General features: G+C 62.2%; 1 protein-coding gene across 9 annotated transcripts in view; it reads left to right on the top strand.

Moving 5' to 3' along the window:
* The window catches only part of BRD1 (bromodomain containing 1), a 33270-nt gene extending 15367 nt beyond the window's left edge, over positions 1-17903 (top strand). For 2 of the 9 annotated variants that reach the window (XM_032492516.1, XM_032492517.1), the window contains 10 exons: positions 1152-1283; positions 1843-1971; positions 2376-2688; positions 4276-4536; positions 8590-9084; positions 14389-14521; positions 14900-15027; positions 15731-15840; positions 15990-16144; positions 16824-17903. In XM_032492516.1, the coding sequence (XP_032348407.1) occupies positions 1152-1283; positions 1843-1971; positions 2376-2688; positions 4276-4536; positions 8590-9084; positions 14389-14521; positions 14900-15027; positions 15731-15840; positions 15990-16144; positions 16824-17007 (2040 nt within the window). In that variant the 3' untranslated portion in view covers positions 17008-17903. Of the gene's footprint in view, positions 1-1151; positions 1284-1842; positions 1972-2375; positions 2689-4275; positions 4537-8589; positions 9085-11036; positions 11272-14388; positions 14522-14899; positions 15028-15730; positions 15841-15989; positions 16145-16823 lie in introns of those variants that run through there. The other 7 variants (XM_032492520.1, XM_032492519.1, XR_004324421.1 and 4 more) reach the window with 7 other exon arrangements.
* The last annotated feature ends 161 nt before the right edge of the window (positions 17904-18064 follow it).

The raw sequence follows: 18064 nt of genomic DNA, 5'->3' as shown, positions 1-18064 counted from the left end.
ACAGTTCTGTAAAGCCCTGTTTAGTGCCTGAGGATTTCAAGCAACATGAAAATTAGCCGGGTGATTCCAGTCTGTGGACGCTGAGGCTGCACCAGAGGATGCCTGGTGGAGAGGAGACTCCGGCCCACCCTCGGCCCTGTGCCTGGCCTGCCGTGCCTCTGCTGCACCTCCCCGCCTGGAGCTGAAGATGCCTGGCAGCTCTCCCACCAGCCCTGCGCCTTCAGGCTCTGAGATCCGAGGAAGCAGGGTCCGCTGTGGATGGCCCCAAGTGCTGTGGCCTGGGCCCATCCACACAGTTCCCACCCTCTGGGCAGAGAGCTACCTGCTGCCTGGGTTCAGACTGGGGTGAGCGCTGGGGAGGGGACCCTGCCAGGTGGCTGAGCTGCTCAGCTCTGTCCAGCAGGGGCGGGCAGAGAGAACAGTGTCTGAGAGTCGTGGAGCATGTTCTGGAAACGGATGCTGGGCAGGGACTCAGCCAAGGCTGTAGGTGCATGTGTGTCCCCAGCAGTGGTGAAGCAGAGCCGCTCTTACGTCCAGGAGATGGCACGTGAGGTTGGGTCGGCGGCTGCTGGGATGAGGAGGGCCCTCAGTACCGGCCCGAAGCCTTGACAGGGACAGATTTGAGTGTCTTGGGCTGGTTTGGGGAGGAAGCAGGGGAGCCCTAACTGCTCCTTCCTGCGTCTGAGCCCCCCACCCCCCTCCCTGGGAGCTGTGGTCGGGCATGTGGGCTTTCTGGCATCGGGTGGTGTTGGCTGCAGGCGAGTAGAAGTGGGCTCCGGAGCTGGGGACAGACAGCAGTCATGAGTGGACGGTGGCCGCCTGGGACAAGCGTGCTGAGGATCACAGGTCCGCGCAGAGCCTGGGGTCAGAAAGGGGGTGAGGACGTGCCTGGGGCGGCGAGGTAGGAGACGCAGGTCAGGCGGCCCCGCGGGGCAGAGCGCGCCATGGGAGGCCCCTGGTCGTCCCACCTGGACTGCACGCTGCCCGGTGCTGGCAGGGTCCCCCATCCATGGACCCTGGTCCCCGGCCCTCCCTGGGCCGGCCGCGCGCCCTGAGTGCGCATCCCCGTCGAGCCCTGTGCCTTTGGCCTCTGCCGGTCCGTCCTTGCGTCCTGTGAAGGGTGCAAGGCCGACTCCCATTCTTTTTCTCAGAGGGAGAACGACGAGGAGATTCAAGCCGCCAAGGAGAAGCTCAAGTACTGGCAGCGGCTGCGGCACGACCTGGAGCGCGCGCGCCTGCTCATCGAGCTCCTGCGCAAGCGCGAGAAGCTCAAGCGGGAGCAGGTGCGGCGGGGCGGGGTCAGAGGGGCGGGGCGGGGTCAGGGGCGGGGAGCAAGTGCAGAGGGGTGGGGTCAGGGGCAGGTGGCGGGGGGGGGGGGGTCAGAGGGTGTGGAGCAGGTGCGGAGGGGCGGGGAGCAGGTGTGGTGGGTCAGAGTGGGGGAGTAGGGATGGGGGCTGGCGAGGGCTCTTGGGATTGGGGAGGCGAGGGGGAGCTGTGTCCTAGGGGCAGCGGTTCTGGCCCCCTGCTTCCTTCAAGTCCTCGTGAGGAGTGCAGGCCGGGTGACCCCTGGCCCAGACGCACGCGGCTTTGTGGAGGGGACGCTGACCCCCGTAGTGAAGGAGGTTGGTTAGGGTGGGGGCAGTGTGGTGTCTGGCGCGGTGTCCTGGGAGGCAGTGGGTGGGAAAGGGGATGCGTGTGCCGCGTGAACTCGGGCCAGTTGGTGCTTGTGGCCTTTGAAGTGGGCACTCTGATCCGCCTGGGTGGCCCTGAGCACTCAAGCAGAAGGTAGCTTCTCAGAGGGAGGGTGGCCTAGGGTGCTGAGACCCATGTGCCGGCCCCCAGGTGAAGGTGGAGCAGATGGCCCTGGAGCTGCGGCTGACCCCGCTTACGGTGCTGCTGCGCTCTGTGCTGGACCAGCTGCAGGAGAAGGACCCTGCCCGGATATTCGCCCAGCCTGTGAGCCTGAAGGAGGTGGGTCTGCTGCTCCCGGGTCCCTCATCCTGCCTTGAGTCTGCGATCACGAAAGTGACGCTTCGCTGTAGAACACGGGAGATACACTAGGTGAATGTGCCTGCCTAGGAAAAAGCTCTTCCGGGTGTGTGTGCCCCGACCAGGCCCTGTGTTTTTAACTGAGGGCCTTGAGTCCTGGGAGGGCCCGTAGAGGGACTCAGTTTGGAGTGTCTCAGTGCTGCCGCCCGGCACTGGGTGGGGTGCATGAGTGCGCGCGTGGCCCTTAGACAGCAGGCGTGCTGGCTGTGCAGGGGGAGTTGGGATGCGTGTGTGCACGTGCGGCCCCTAGACAGCACGCGTGCTGGCTGTGCAGAGGGAGTGAACCCTGGCTTGTCTGCAAGTGAGCATCTTCTCCCTGAGCCCAGGTGCCAGACTACCTGGACCACATTGAACGCCCCATGGACTTCGCCACAATGAGGAAGCGGCTGGAGGCACAGGGGTACGGGACCCTGCGGGAGCTGGAGGAGGACTTTGATCTCATCGTGGACAACTGCATGAAGTACAACGCCAAGGACACAGTGTTCTACCGGGCCGCCGTGCGGCTGCGGGACCAGGGCGGCGTGGTGCTCAGGCAGGCCAGGCGCCAGGTGGACAGCGTTGGCTTCGAGGAGGCCTCGGGAATGCACCTTCCCGAGCGGCCTGCTGCAGCCCCCCGGCGACCTTTCTCCTGGGATGAGGGTGAGTGTGGCCCGCAGACTCCGTGAGGGCTTGTCTGGGAGGGGGAGCACAGGGACCACATGCCAACTTGATGTTCCCTGGTGGCCTCGGGAAAAAGAGAGACAGGCGAAGTTTAATGTCTTCAACTTCGTAAATCTAGGCGGCATGATTTTAGCTTGTGATCGACGTAAAAATTACTGAAGGTGTTATTCACTGGTGTTAATTTTCTCTCTGCCACATGGTGTGCGTTTCATACTCAGCACATCTCTGTTCAGAGCAGCCACATTTCGGGTGCCCACTCAAGACATTTGTGGTCAGGGGCCCCGAGAGGGGCAGCCCGGTCCACCTGAGACAGACTGGGAGGCAGTGTGGTCTGGTGGGCCCTGGTGGACTTCTCCGGAGGCTCTGTGACCAGAGGGAGGCTGCTGCTGTTGGGGGTGGACAGGAGGCAAGCCTGGCCCTCCTGGACCCCCGACCTTCACTCTGGGCTGGCACGGCGGCGGAGACGGTCTCGGGACGGGCGCCCGGTGCGTCTCAGCGGCCTGCTTGCTTGTTCTGGTTCTTGGGAAACTGGCTGCCCCGCCCTGGATGCCCCTCTCTGGCCACCGCGGACCTCCCTGGGCAGGCAGGGGCCTTCGGAAGATGTGTGTTACCTGCGTGAACTTCTCACCCAGGTGTTGGCTCAGGGGAAGGCTAGGAGTGAGGGGTCCAGATTCCTTTCTTCCTCCGCACCTGGATAGGGACGCAGGCGAGCCCGTGACTGCGTGTTTCTCCTGCTGTGCTGACGGGCAGGGCAGCTGTTAGGAAGGGTCTCTCTGGGGCTTCAGATGACGTGGCTTTCGAGGTCGTTATCTGCGTTCTTACTAACTTCCCTGTACTACTGTCTTGTCTCCTTCGCACACAAGACTGGTGCTCTGGTGAAAGGTGTGTCCGTGGAGGGCGGCGGGTCCCTGGCCCGGACGCCATGCTGCCGTTTCGGCCCCCTCCCCACTCCCCGCTCCCACTTTGATGGTCAGTGGGCGCCGTAGACCGGTTTTGGTTCTTAACCACTTCTCACAGGTTTTAGGTAACCCATGCTTTATGTGTTTGGGTGTTTGGCTGCAATTGAAATTGCTAGTGAATTTTGTAGTAGTAAATGTGCCTGAGATTCCGAATTACTGGTGATTTTTGCAGCCCAGTTTTCAAAAAGCACCCCCAGCAGCCTGGGCCTTGGACCGGAGCTCAGACACCAGATGTGACGTACAGACGCCCAAGCTGGTGCCTCTGGCAGGTCCACGCCTCCCTCGGGCTCTGCCTTGTGCCTTCACTCGGCACAGGCCACCAGTCTTGGCAGGAAGGCTTGGCCTGGTTGTGTGCCCAGAGCGGGTGGTGTCCCTGGGTGCTGTCCCTGCTTCCATGCAGTGTGGCCCCATGGCCTGGCCGGCCGTGGACTCAAATGCTTTCCTCAGGAGCATTGTGACACCCGTGGTGTGAGGCACACATCTCCTGTGGCCACAGGCCCTGGGTTCAGAGCACGGTGGGGGCTTGGGGCTGTCCCACTGTGCTGGCAAGGCTGTCTTAGAAGGTGGCACTGGTGTTGAGGACTGACGGTGCATCCTTTGGCTTCAGTGGACAGGTTGCTGAACCCGGCCAACAGGGCCCACATGGTCCTGGAGGAGCAGCTGAGGGAGCTGCTGGACACGCTGGACCTCACATGCTCCATGAAGTCCAGTGGGTCGCGGAGCAAGCGGGCCAAGCTGCTCAAGAAAGAAATTGCTCTCCTTCGACACAAGCTGAGCCAGCAGCATAGCCAGCCCCTGCCCGCCGAGTCAGGTACTGGCCGCTTGGAAGAGGACGGTGCTCAGCTGGGGCAGGAGACGGGGGAGGAAGGTAAGCACGCTGGGGTCTCGGGCCAGGGCCGCCCTCACTGTGAGCTGGGAGGCACCTCTGACTTGGTGCCTGGAAACCTCAGAGCAAGAGATGGAGCCCTTGGTGCCGCTGTGCCGCATCCTGGCGCCTGAGGAAGTGTAGGGCGAGGAACGGGCTGTTGTCCTCACCTTGCTTCTGGGACACTGAGAAGCGTGGCTCAGATCTCACACAGCCCCCGGAGGGAGGAGGGGGAGAGGCGGCCGGTGTGGCGGGAGGCGGCTGCTCCGGGGCCAGGACGGGGAGGGGGTTGTGTGGCCACCACTGGGTGGCTGGGGCCGTCTGGCGGAGGGGCTGTTTGGACTCCCCTCGCTTCCAGGCTCCCTGTGATGTGCCGCGGGGCGGGCGGGGTGCTCAGGCTGGTGGTGGCCGGGCCTCGGCCTGGGACGTCCCGCTTGCTGGTGGGCGGGAACCGCGGCCCCTGTCGGGGAGCTGCGGGGCCCAACGTGGACGCCAGTTCAGCAAGGGCCCGGGCGGTGGACCTCAGGGAAGCTAAGCTGTAGGACGGGGTGGGAAGTCCTTCCCCTGCTTCCTTCCTTCTCTGACTTGAGAATCAGCACGTTTTAGCTGCACAGAGTAGAAGGTGGAGTGAGACTCCCTCCCCCACAGCTGGCAGCAGTTGGTTTAGGACCTTCCTGGGTTTTTCCCAGCTCGTCCAACTAAGAGTAACAAACATCAAAGCAGGACAAAGGGTTGTTCTACAGTCTGCCTTTTGAAAAAAAAGCGGAGTCTGCGGTGGGCACGTCAGCCTCGTGGCCCTGCCGTGTCCTGGCGGCGACCAGGTGCGATTCCACGTGGGGGACCGTGAGGCAGTGGCGGGGGCGGCCTGGAGCCCTGGGCTTCTCCTGGGCTCAGAAAGAGGCCCTGTGTGCACGGTGGAGGGTCTTCGTGCGGCCTTTCCCTCCTCCTGCTCCTTCTGTTCAGGTGACTGCAGTGCGAGTGGAGGCTCGGGGCTCCCCTTCTGGGTGACCGGGGAGCCCAGAGGAGCCTCGTGGCCCCACAGGCGCCACCCCTGCCCTCGGGTGTGGTTCTGAGCAGCACTTGCCCGCAGGAGCCCTGACATAAAGCCAGGCCTCCGTGGGGTTCTGGGCGGGGCCCCCTTTTGTGCCCCGGGGGGTCGGACACCACAGGGCCTGGGTGTGGGCCGCTCTGGGTCCCTTCCTGCTGCCTGAGCTGTGCTCTGGTTGAGGGATGTTTCTATTCTGTTGAGAAGAGAGTGAGTTGAGGGAAGAACTTGTCAACTGGCTGACTCACCATCACCAGAGCGGCTTGTCTGGTCTCACTTGCTGGGCGGGCATCCCCCGGGCGGGCCCCTACGCACGCAGGTAGATTTGAGATCAGAGACGGCCTGGACTCTGTTGTTAAAAGTGGCTGAACGTGTGGGAAGGGCATTTTACCTGTGGCTGCCTGAGGTGTGGGTGGGGGAGGGAAGACTGCTCCAGCAACCAGGCAGGGCGGGAGGGAGGGAGCCTGCAGACAGGCGCTGGGGGTGGTATCCGGTGACAGCACTGGTGAAGAAGGCCGAACACAGCCATTCGAGCTCTTGTAGGAACGCGAGCCTGTGATCACTCTCACGGCACAGAAACGGGAGTCCTCTGGAAGACGAGCACTCAGGGCCACGGTGTTACCGTCACAGCCCAGAGACTGGTGCTCCCTTACCCTCAGATACGCCATCTGGGCTGTAGTTCAGCGTTCCTGTGGTTCTCACTGGAAGCTTCCCAGGAGGTGATGGGTGGGGGCGGGGCCGGTGGGGTGGAGGCGCGCGGTGGCAGCTCTCAGAGGCCTTGGTCTTCACTTTCCCGCCGAGTTTAGGTTCCGCCGCCCCGCAGAGTGCAGAGTGGTGAGGACAGCCGTCAGCGTCCCTGAGGGGGCCCTCCAGTGGCTGGGTTTTTGGTGGTGCTCTGAGCTGTCTTTGCTGTTTCAGGACTGGCCCTTCCTCCTTCCTCGAAGGCTCAGGGCAGCTGGGGCTTGCAGCCGGTGGGACCCGGGGTTGTGGTCCAGGCGGGGCTGGGGGAGACAGTGTCCAGGCGGGCGGCACCCCGAGTCCCCAGGCTTTCTGTGACTTTGGTGTGGAAGTGCTGGGTTGGCGACCAGGTGTGTGGCGGGTGGGAGAGGGGCCGTGTTAGCTTCCTGCAGGAGCTGCGTCGGGTCGGGCCCCTGAGGGTGGCGCCGTTTTCTCTTCTGCATGTGTGATGAGTTCCATTCAGCGCGTGGAGTTTTAGATGCTGTTTTACAGGCTCTGCGTTCAAATCGCGTAGAGTTTAGAGGTTAATTGAGTATTTTTTACGAATATTGAAGTAATGTGTAGTTGTCGACAGTCCGTGTCTTTAAAAGAATCCTCATGCGTGTGTGTGACTTTGCAGTGAGACGTCTCGAGCCCAGGCTTTGCCCTCCTGGCCTTCATTCTCGGAGAGACCTCTTTGAGGCCACAGGCCGGGGGTGGGGGCAGGCCCGAAGCCACGGGTCGCTTTGGGTGGGAGGAGGGTCGGGAGGCCTCAGTGCGCGGCCGAGTTGGGGGGGATGTGGGGGCGGGAGGGCCTGGGTCTGGGGGCTTCTTTGCGTGGCTGGGCGGGCGCTTGGTGGCTGTCCGGGGGAGGGAGGTGGGTGCAGGGGCTGTGGGGCTCTCAGGCTCTGGTCTGAGGCAGACACCGGCCCTCTGGGTAGGGGGCCACCCTGTGCTTCCCAGACGCCAGGCGCACAGTGGCTGGCCGGGGAGATGCCCACGGGAGTTTGCCGTCAGGAACAGGCCCTGGTTTCCGTCTGGCCAGTGCTTGGGGGACTGAAGGGCAGGCGGGCGCATCTACGGGGTTCACCTCCGTGTTTCCACCGTTGGGTCGCATGCTCCAGTCTGAATGGACTTTTCTAGGAGCTTATTGTCCAGGAAAGGCTCTCCCCGGGGGTTCGGGCCCTGTCACACGCTGTCACCAGCTCCGTGGGGCCTTGGGAAGCAGAGGCACCTTGGGGCCGAGCCAGCTGCCCGTGGCGCACTCCCGGGGTCTGAGCCTGGCCTGGTTCTCCTCACGATGAGCTGGGAGAATTCTTGAAACATCTGCTCAGAGACAGAAGCGAACCTTGGGAGTGGTGTAGCGTTTGGTTTTCAAAATGACTTTGGGGTTCAGATCTTAACCTTACATACTTTGACTGGTTCTGGGGAGTCTGCAGGCGTCATAAGGTGAGACCTGTACTTTGTGGTGACGCATAATTCTCCTTGTCCTTGTTTCGTGTCACATGTCCCGTAGCCAGAGTCACTCTAGCTTGGAGAGGAACCCCAGGCTGGCCCGGAGGGGTGCCCTCCCCGCCGCCCTTTCCACCCCGCGGGCTCCTCCCGCAGACGGGCCTCCTGGGCCCGGGGCTGGCTTTCAGGCTTCTCGTTTCCGTGTAACTTTCACAAGCCTTTCTTAAGAGGTTAAAATACTCTTTTCCCAAAGACTGTATTTTTATCTTCAAAGCCAGAGTTAAAGGACTTGCAGCGATTCAGGGCGTGGCACAGGGCGGTGCACCGGAGAGCCCGGTGGGGGGTTCCCACTTTCCTCCCCGCCCACCACCACTGCCTGGTTTTTGACACGGATTTAGAATACCCGGGTCAGAAATCAGATTTACATGCTTGTTTCCTTCTGTTTGCGAACCTCGTGGCCCAGGTCAGGACTGTGGGAATGCCCGCTTAGACCCCTTAGTTACGGGAAATACTTTTCTTCTGCAAGGTAAGTGAATGGTTGACTGCAGAGCTGTCATGAACGCGAATGATGTACTTAGCGTCGGCACCAGTGAAGCAGTCTTCAGGGTTGTTTGCGGACAGTAGCTTTATGCACGTGGGCGCTAGGCGCCTGGGTCTTCAGTGCGAGGGCGGCGCACAGTGCCGCCCCGCGGCCCGGGCCCACTGCCTGCAGACAGTTATGTGTGATGCTTTGTTTCCTTAACTGAATAAGTATTTTGGTGGACGTCACATTTATAGTAAGTTTTATAATAGATTTTATAATTATCAGTTTTCAAAAATCACTTTATTTATAATTTTTTCAGGAGATAAATCTCCCCCTAAACTTGAACCATCAGATGCATTACCTCTTCCTTCAAACTCGGAGACTAATTCAGAACCACCAACCCTCAAACCAGTAGAACTCAACCCAGAGCAGAGTAAACTATTCAAAAGAGTCACATTTGATAATGCACCACTTAGCACTTGCACTCAGAGCGCCCTGGTAATCGGACACCCTCCAGAGCCCTCCCTCGCCAGTAGTGGCGATGCGCCGGCGGCGGCCTCCGCGGTGGCGGAGCCATCAAGCGATGTAAACAGACGCACTTCTGTTCTCTTCTGCAAATCGAAAAGTGTAAGCCCCCCAAAGTCTGCCAAGAACACTGAAACCCAGCCAACTTCTCCTCAGCTAGGGACCAAAACCTTTTTGTCTGTAGTCCTTCCGAGGTTGGAGACTCTTCTGCAGCCAAGAAAAAGGTCGCGAAGCACCTGCGGCGACTCCGAGGTGGAGGAGGGGTCCCCGGGAAAGCGCCTGGACACAGGTAACTGCGCGGGCGCCCTTCGGCCGCGTCCTCTTGGGGCTCTCGGGGCACAGGTGTTGGGAGGTGCCGCCCGCCTGTTGGTTTTGCACTTTTTTGGCCAGAATTCTCTTAATTTCCAGAAAAGGAGACAGAACGTGTGTTTCTTTGGAAAGCCGTATGTCATAGGTCTGGGGCGGCTGCGGGCTGGGGTGGGGGGTGGGCGCAGTGGCCCTGCGTGTCCTCTCCCGCGGAGGTCTGAGACCAGGGGCTCCGGGGCTTGGGGGGAGGTGCCCAGCGCAGTGTCTGCGCACTTGCAGGACATTCTGGCGTCTTCTGGCTGTCCTGAGCAGCCCGGTCGGTGCTGACACGAGGGATCGGCACCTGCGGAAATAACGCTCGGAGGCATTTCTCATTTACCACTGAGTTTTCATAGCGCACGCTTGTCTGATTCGTTTACCGAGAGCACCCCCCGCCCCGTCGGCCTTCGGCCCCATTGCGGAGTCTGTCCTTCCAGCCTGTCTGACCTCCCGCGCCTGCGCTGCGTGAGCTAGCGCCTGTCCTCCCAGCTCCCTCAGTGGAGGCCGTGCCTGTTGGTCCGGGGGCACCCCGTCGCCTCTCCTGGGGGCGTTTGTCTCAACACCCGCTGGTCCTGCTCAGGGGGCACAGCCTGGCCTGTGTCCGCTGTGGGTCCATCTTTACGTCCGCACAGGAGCGCGGCTTCTCCTCTCCTCCCGCGCTCGAGCAGGCGGGATGGGCCGAGGTCCGTGCGCTCCCACGTCGGTCCTGGAGTCTGGCGTCTGGCGTCTGGCGGGAGCGTCTGCGTGGGGGGCCGGGCTCCAGCGGTGTAGGCGGCGGTGTGTCGCCTGCGCCTCAGCGCACAGGTGCTCTTTGTCGTGGGAGGGAACTTGCGTGCGGGTTAGTTTCCTGGAAACCTCACGTCTTGTGCTGTTCCTTGGGTGGCTTGCTGTCAAGCTGGTGCTCTTGCTGCTGAAATACCCCACCGCACTCGGACACCGATGCAGACGGACCCCGTTCCAGTGCTCGGGTTTCCTCCTGTGCCATGGCCTTTCTCAGCCGCATTTACTGAGACTCTTGCTGTTTCCAGCACCCGGGGGGGGTCCCGGTGACAGCACTGGGAGGGTTGAAGGGTGTTGTGTCCTGGCCAGCGTGACCCTCACTGACTGGCCGTCCTTCTGGCTCCCTTGCTGCCCATGGGCCTCTGACCACTGGACTCTGGGCCTCCTGGGCCCCTCGTAGAAAACAGGGCTCCCTCCTTCCAGTTTCCGGGCCTGAGCTGGGGATTCTGCAGGTTTTGGTGGTGATGGCGAGTCTCGGGGCGGGGTTACCCCAGCCCTTGCTGGGGGTGCGTCTGGAGGTGTCAGCGCCTATGACCCTGACTGAACTGACCCCCGAGTGGCGGCGGGTGCAGTGTGTGCAATGAGCCCTGGTGCTCTCCCGCTGCTGTTGGCTGTGCCTCGCCTTGGCCTCCTGTGGGCTCCGCGTGCCTGGCCCCTGGCTCCGAGTCGCAGTCTTCCCGGTCTGGGGACGCGTCCCGGTGCTCATCCGTGTGCCCCGCCTGGCAGGGAGTCGCCCGGTGTCCACAGTGCAGTTAGAGCAAACCCGGCTTGTTCATTCCGAGACCCCCGGGCCCTCTCGCCGGCAGTGCCGTGGGCCTCCTGCCCACCCTTTAGCACCTGACTGTTCCTGGAGTCGGTCTCCAGGACCTGTGCTGTCTCCCGGCTTCCTCCTGGGACTGCTGGTCTCCCCCAGATAGTGACCCGCCGGGCCAGGACTTTCGTGCCCCTGGCCTCCTGAGAGCCCTGCCGCGTGGCGCCCACGGTGCGTGTGCATGTGTCGGTGCGTGTGTGTGCGTGTGCGCCTGCCAGTCTTCCGCGTCCTAGGCTGCTCAGGGTTTTGGAGGCTGCTCGGTGGTGCCTTCAGTCAGACTAAATGGCTTTTTCGCTGTTTTCCAGGTTCTCATTTTAACCACTAACACACGGGTAGTTCACTCTTTGGATCCTAATTATTTTCTCTTGCTCAACTCGGACTGGAGTTCTGCGAGTGGTCACTGTGGAGCAGAGGTCACTGCGTCCTTGCCTTTCCTGTAATTCTTGCGGATGATGTTGGGAGCACCTGTCCGGCCGTCCTCCAAACAAAACACAAACAGCAGCACTTGGAGGAGCCGGGCCCGCCCCGCCCGCCCCTTCTGTAAGTCAGCTGGCCGCCCGCTCGTGCCCGGGAGGCTCCCGTCCTCCGCCGGCTGGGGTGCAGAGGGAGCCTGCCGCCTCCGTGGATGACTTACGTGGATGGAGATTCTGACCCGCCCCAGCCGGCACGGAACCGGGTCTGAGCTGAGCAGGGGGTCTGGCTGGGGTGCCCAGGCCCAGAAGGACTGCAGGCTGCCCGCAGCCCCCGGACACCGTGCGTGAACACCGACTCCCGCGCTGCTGGCGCTCCACCCCGGGGTCTCCGCTGGGCCCTCTCCCCCGGCTTCTCTCTCCTCTCACTGCTCCTCCTGGTCGTCCCGCGGATCTCTGAGCAGCCCTGTCTCTGGTCACCACGCCTGAAGTCGGCTGCCGTGAGCGAAGTCTTGGCCGCGGGACTGGTGGCGCCTTGTGCGGGTGTCCGGGCGAGCCTTCCCCACTGCCGCTTCTTCCTGGAGCCGGTCCAAGCAACGCAGTTGGTTGGGGTCATGTTTGCTGTTTCTGTGTTCTTACTGAAAAGTGGAAAAACGCACAAAAAATGCAATCCTGTTGCCAGTGGTAAAATAAAGCCATGTGAACGAGATGAGAGGCACACCCCCTGCTCCCAGGGGCCGGCTGCAGGCGCTGTGCTGCCGGGCCGACAGCGTGCATCCTGCGAGGGGAGGCCTGTGGCCACGCCTGGGGCTGGCGGCGTGCAGCGCCCCTGCTTGCTTTGCCTCTCGCGGGGCTGTCTGCCGTCCAGGAGGTCACCAGGGCCTGGCGGGCGTGGACCCCGGCTGACCTGCATGCCTGTGGGGGCGCCTGGGGGCTTCTCGCCGCCTGGCGGGCGGGCGGTGCTCAGGAGGAGGTCACTCGGGCCACTGCTGGCCGGTGTCCCGGGAGGCCTGGTGTGCCTGGACTCGAGGGCAGAGGAGGAGGCTCTGGGGGCGCAGCTTGCGTCTGGGAGAGGGCTGGCCTGTCCCCGAAGGCCTGGCTCAGGGCGGCCTGACCTGGGCCTCAGCCGGTAACAGTCAGCCAGGTGCGGGGCTCCGGCGCTGCGGGGACGCCAGCCGTTTACGGGCGTCTCTCCGGCACGTTTCCATGCAGACCTTTGACCCTGCCAGCTGGCTGTCCTCCCAAGTCCTGGTGGCAGGTCCCGCGGGCCAGCTGGCGGCGTGGGGAACTGGGGAGGGAGCTGGTGACGGTGACAGTGAGCCTGTGCCCGAGGGGTCACGGCTGAGGGTGGGGCTGCCCTGGGGCCCATGGGGGTGTGACCACAGTGGCCTTGTGCCCTCAGGCTTGTCTGTGCTCCGTGGTCTCACGGGAAGGAAAACCCTGTGTGACTGCCCTGTCTCCTGGGGCAGGTGAGTCCTCCAAGCCCCCAGGGAGACGAAGGGGCACGTGGTCGTCATCCGTCTCCCCGTGAGGACTCGCGCTTCTGGGCCTTCTCCCCTGGCGTCACTTGGGGAACCGGCTGCAGGCGGTGGTGGTGTGGGGGTGGTGGGCGTGTACTGTCTCCCTGGGGTGTCAGGAGTGCGGCCTCCTCCGTGTTCTGCATCTGGGTCGGGGTCCTGTCCTCTCTGCACGCGGGAGGCCCATCCCTCGTCTGACCTCCGCTAGGTGTGCTCCGTGCTGGTGCCCTTCCCGACTGGCCTCCGCCCGCCGCCCACTGGCCCCTCCTGCCTCTCGCCCCAGACCTTGCCAGGTGCCTGTCCAGGGGGTGAGACTCCCCGCCACCCTCTAGGGCTCCTCCTGCTGCTTTGCCTGGTGGCCTCATGGCTGTGCGTCCTTGTCCCCTGGCCTGGTGCCTGACGTCCCGGGCTTCCCCAGAGGGTGCAGGTGGGGGTCTCGTAGCCTTGCTGGCGCTGGACATGCGCCTGGGGACTGGTCCCTCTGCAGATGCAGGTTCTGACTTGCCTGACTCAGAGGTGGGCTCTTTGCCCGCTGGTGAGTGGGTCGGCGTGGGTTCTTCGAGTTCCCACCCCGCAGCATTAGCCCAGTCGCTCCAGTGCTTGGGCCCGCGTTTCCAATATGGTTTGGTCGACTCTTAAAAACGTCCAAATTCCAGAAGTGAGTGTAACACCTCCCACCATCCGCAGGTACCACTTATAAACATGAACGAGGTTTAGAATTGAAAATATGAAGTTCTTCTTAGAGCTGGTGGCGCTGAGTCCGGTAGACGTGGAGGGAGACGTCTGAGGAGCTCCCTCGGGGAGCACGGAGCGCCAGCGTCTGCGGGGCAAAGCCCGTCCGTCTCCGTGTTTCCACGTCTTGGCCGCCGAGGTGCACGCGCCACCCTTTGTTGCAGAAGAGTGTACGGAGCAGATGGAAACACCCTGTGATCTGGCCGCCTGCTTCAGAGACTTTTCAAGAAGTGGATTTTTAAGTTTTTGAAGCACGAGGAATGGGATTCTTTTTTGGGGTAGAAAATAGGCCCTTCCAGCTTCCGCCTCCCCCAGGGGAGCAGGGTGGGCCTGGCGGCGTGGGACCCGGGCTGCGGCTCACGCACCTGCCGACGCCAGAGTCGGGACTGGGAAGGTGTTTCCGCTTCCTGATGCCAGGCCTCAGGTCAAGGTCTGAGGTTTGGCTTCGAGTTGCGCTTCGATCTCGACGCTTCTCAGATGCTAAGATGTCGTTTTGTGGGCTCCTGGGGTGTTCAGACCCCAGTGAGTTGTGGTCTCCGGGTGGCGCGGCCCCACCCACGCGCCGTGGTGCTGATGGTTCGTAGCTTCTGGAGCCGGGGCGCCCGCGTGTGCGGGTCGTTCGCCTTCTGTGTCACCGTTTCCGGAGTGTTTCTGAGGTTCACGCTGAGACGTTGGGGACGTGGACGTGCTGATGCCTGGGCGGCGTGTGGTTGACGAGGGCGCAGTGTCCGACCTTTGTCTGGGGAGGGACCGTGGGGGCCGTCTTCGCCGTGAGGAGCCTGCTTCTTTAGACCAGTGTTCCCTGAGCCAGTCCGCTGTGGGTTCACTGTCACTTGTCTCTGGTCCCACGGGTGCATCCGTGCCCCGTGTTCTGGGCGCGCCGGGTGCCAGGCTGTGCAGGACGCTTCTGTGCGACGCCCCCCAGCCCCGGGTCAGGTCAGGTGTGCGGAGCCGCCCGCTGGGGGGCCGAGCTCAGGTGCCCGGTGCCTCTGTTGCAGGTCTCACCAATGGCTTTGGGGGTGCGAGGAGCGAGCAGGAGCTGGGCGGCGCCCCGGGGAGGAAGGCCGCGCCCCGCCGCCGCTGCGCCTCCGAGTCCAGCATCTCCAGCAGCAGCCCGCTCTGCGACTCCAGGTGGGTGTGCCTCACGTGCCGCTTCCTGTGTGACCTGGTGCTCTGCTTGGTAGGGTTTAACCAGAAGGAGGGAAGCAGACTGTAAGATGTTACTTTCATAAACTTTTTTTTGTCTCAAAGTCTTCCTTTTATCGGGATGGTGGGGAGGGAGGCCCTGCTGTGGCCCATGGAGACTGCGGTGTCCCAGGTCAGAGGTCAGGTGTGCGGAGGCTGACACAGAAGGTGAACGACCCGCACACGTGGGCGCCCCTGTGTGGCCCCAGGCTTGTTGGGTGCGACACGCGCCCCCCCCCCCCCCGGGACTCCTGGGGCCCTCGCCCGGCTCTGGGGGGCCCCCCGGCTCTGGGGCTGCCTGCGACGCTGCTGTTTCCACTGCAGTTTCAGCGCACCCAGGTGTGGCCGAGGCAAGCCCGCCCTGGTCCGCAGGCACACGCTGGAGGACCGCAGCCAGCTGATATCCTGCATTGAGAACGGGAACTACGCCAAGGCGGCCAGGATCGCGGCTGGTGAGTCTGCCCCGCCTCCCTCGCACCGCCTCCCTGGCCAGTGTTTCCAGGGGCCTGCTAGCGGGGCTGCGTAGCCGCTGTTGGAGGTGACGGGGACAGTTTGTGTGGGACACTTGGCTCCCTGCGTTCAGGCCTATCTGTCACTTGCCCTGGCACATGGGGTGGCGGGAGGGGGCGGTTCCCCAACCTTCAGTGCCCAGAGGAGGGTTGGGCTTCAGTGCTGGGCTGGTGCTGGCCAGGCTGGGGGTCGGGCCGGGAGCACCCTTGCCGCGAGAAGTGGCCGTGCCTTGTGGAGCAAGCTGATGCAGCCATGAGGGCTCAACGCCGCCGTGGGCTGCGTGGAGAAGGGGGCTGCGACTGGGTGGGCTTCTAAGGGAAGTGCTGAGAAGTCGAGCAGGTTCCTCTGAGTCGGGGTGTGGGGAGGGCAGGGCCAGGGTTGGTCTTTGAGGGGAGCCAAGGCTGAGTGGTTCTGAGTTTACAGAGATGCTTTGGGGGCCCAGCCCCTCCCTGAAGGTTGGTAGGAGGGGCTCAGAAGCGGGGAGCTTGTTGGGCACCTGGAGGCCAGAGGCCCTTGAGCTGGGGAGGGCTGAGGACACAGGGTGATGTGGGTGCAGGGGCTCTCTGCTGCCCTGGGCGGCCTTGGCTGGGCAGCTGTGTCAGGTCCTGGGGGCTCTGCTGATGCTCCCCCTCCCCCTTCCCCCAGAAGTCGGTCAGAACAGCATGTGGATTTCAACCGACGCGGCAGCCTCCGTTCTCGAGCCCCTGAAGGTCGTGTGGGCCAAGTGCAGCGGCTACCCCTCCTACCCGGCCCTGGTGAGCTGTGGGCAGGCAGAGGCTGTGTGTCGGGGGGCGGGGCAGGTGCTGGGGCCCCCATGCGGGTGTCGGGGTGTCGGTGGGGCCCGACACTCCTCAGGGGTGCAGGTGCAAGGATGCAGCTGTGATCGCGGGTCCTCCCTTGGCAGATCATTGACCCCAAGATGCCACGTGTGCCCGGCCACCACAACGGGGTCACCATCCCAGCCCCGCCACTGGACGTGCTGAAGATAGGTGAGCACATGCAGACCAAGGCTGACGAGAAGCTCTTCCTTGTCCTCTTTTTCGACAACAAGAGAAGCTGGTGAGTGCGAGTGATGGTTGTGTGGATGCCGCAGGAGCCCTGTCGTCCTGACCTTGGGCGCGGTGCGCAGCTCCACTCCCTCCTGCCTGTGTCCTGCGTGGGTCCGTGTGGGCTCCCAGACCCTGCCAGGAGATGCCCCGCCTAGGGGGCCCCAAATGTGCCGTGGCCCCGACCCCGAGTGCACGTGGGCGCTGTCCCCACACGCCCCCTGCACTGGGCTCCTCTGCCCCTCAGAGCTATGGCCCTTTCTGTGCCCCTTTCTGTGCCCGAGGCTGCTGGGTGTGTGGGGCTGGCCGCATTGGCACGTGCAGCTGGATTGGCTTCGTGCATCTTGCTGGGTGGTGGCTGTCAGCACCCCGGCCCGCCTGCTCCCTCACCCTGACCCCCTCCTGCTCAGACCCAGACAGCGACTCGGCCGGGCCTGGTCCTGTCCTCGGGCTGCCCCACCGCCGGGGCGTTGTTGGGTCTCCCCGAGCCACCCTGCCCCCGCCCTCGCTGAGTGAGTGCTCGTGTGGTCGGTCTGTGTGCCCCTTGGTAGGGGTGGTGAGGGGCCTGGCGGCCCCTGGGCAGTGGCGAGGAGAGGCGGTGCCCCAGGCTGACACTGCCGTGGGGGTTGGGGGTTGCGAGGAGGGGGTGACGCTGCTGCACCAGCCTCACCGTGCGTCTCCCCCTTTAAAAGGCAGTGGCTCCCCAAGTCCAAGATGGTCCCCCTGGGCGTGGACGAGACGATCGACAAGTTGAAGATGATGGAGGGGAGGAACTCCAGCATCCGCAAGGCTGTGCGCGTTGCCTTCGACCGCGCCATGACCCACCTGAGCCGTGTGCACGGCGAGCCGGCCAGCGACCTCAGCGACGTGGACTGAGCGCCTGTGCGTGGAGTCCGCGCGCTGTACATGCTGTACATGCTTCACCACTTAACTTATTCTGAGTTTTAGGGTTGGTTTAATCCTTTCCCGGGGAGGGGAGGCTTCACTTGCCGTTTTCTACGACACCGTCCCGCCGGGCGCGGTGGGTGGCGCGGGCGCGCCCTCGGGGGACCTGTGCCCGCGGGTCGCAGTGGAGGACGTGCTTGTGCCACTTTCTTTGATCTGTAGCTTTTTTTTTAAAAAAGACTTTTGAATGTTTAATAATTTTGTAAATCATAGCCTTTTCACAGAGTACCACTTATTTAATGAGACGGGATGTAAATTTACAATGACAAATGCGTATTTTAAGAAAGAAAACGACATTATTTTGAATGGTACTTTGTGGAAAGAGGTGGAGGATAAATTTATGCTTGTGCATCACCTGCAAATCACCAAAAACACTCCGCCGCCCCCAGGAGGCCCCCCGCCAGCCTCCCACGGGTGTGGCTCCCAGCGGATTATTTATTGTAGAAAGTGTATTCATTTGCTTTATAAGGAGAAATAAACTTGCAGAAGTATATTGCTATGCATTTTTATACAGGCACATACAAATCCAACTTGCTTTGGGAGCAGGATGTGTTGTTTGTTGTGTAAATGACTCTGGCTGTGTGTTCTTTGATTTTGTAACTTGTAATCTTTTGTTTACAATGCGGGGCTTTCTGTAACTTGTTTTAATTTAGGACACTTTGGTAGCAATAGAAACTTTGGATACATTTTTGTATGGTACATGTGATGTATATAGAATTAGTACTTTATTTTTATTTTTAAGAGGTAAAGCATTATGTTACGGGAAAAGGTAGGGTGGGTTTCCAAAATTGCATTTTTTATATTAAAAAATAAAGTCAAGATTTGGACGGTGTGGCCCTTTCATTCCTGCATCACTGGAGTGCGGGGCGGGTGTGCGTGCTGGCGGCCCTGAGGGGGTGGGGGGTGAGGGTGAGCGGAGCGCGACACGCCTTCCTCTCAAAAGCTTCAGTGTCTTATTTATTATTTTACCTAATCGAATTTTTATTTT

This window comes from Camelus ferus, chromosome 12 (genome assembly GCF_009834535.1).
Source record: "Camelus ferus isolate YT-003-E chromosome 12, BCGSAC_Cfer_1.0, whole genome shotgun sequence".
Taxonomy (NCBI): Eukaryota; Metazoa; Chordata; class Mammalia; order Artiodactyla; family Camelidae; genus Camelus; species Camelus ferus.
This window is presented reverse-complemented; position numbering and strand designations above follow the sequence as displayed.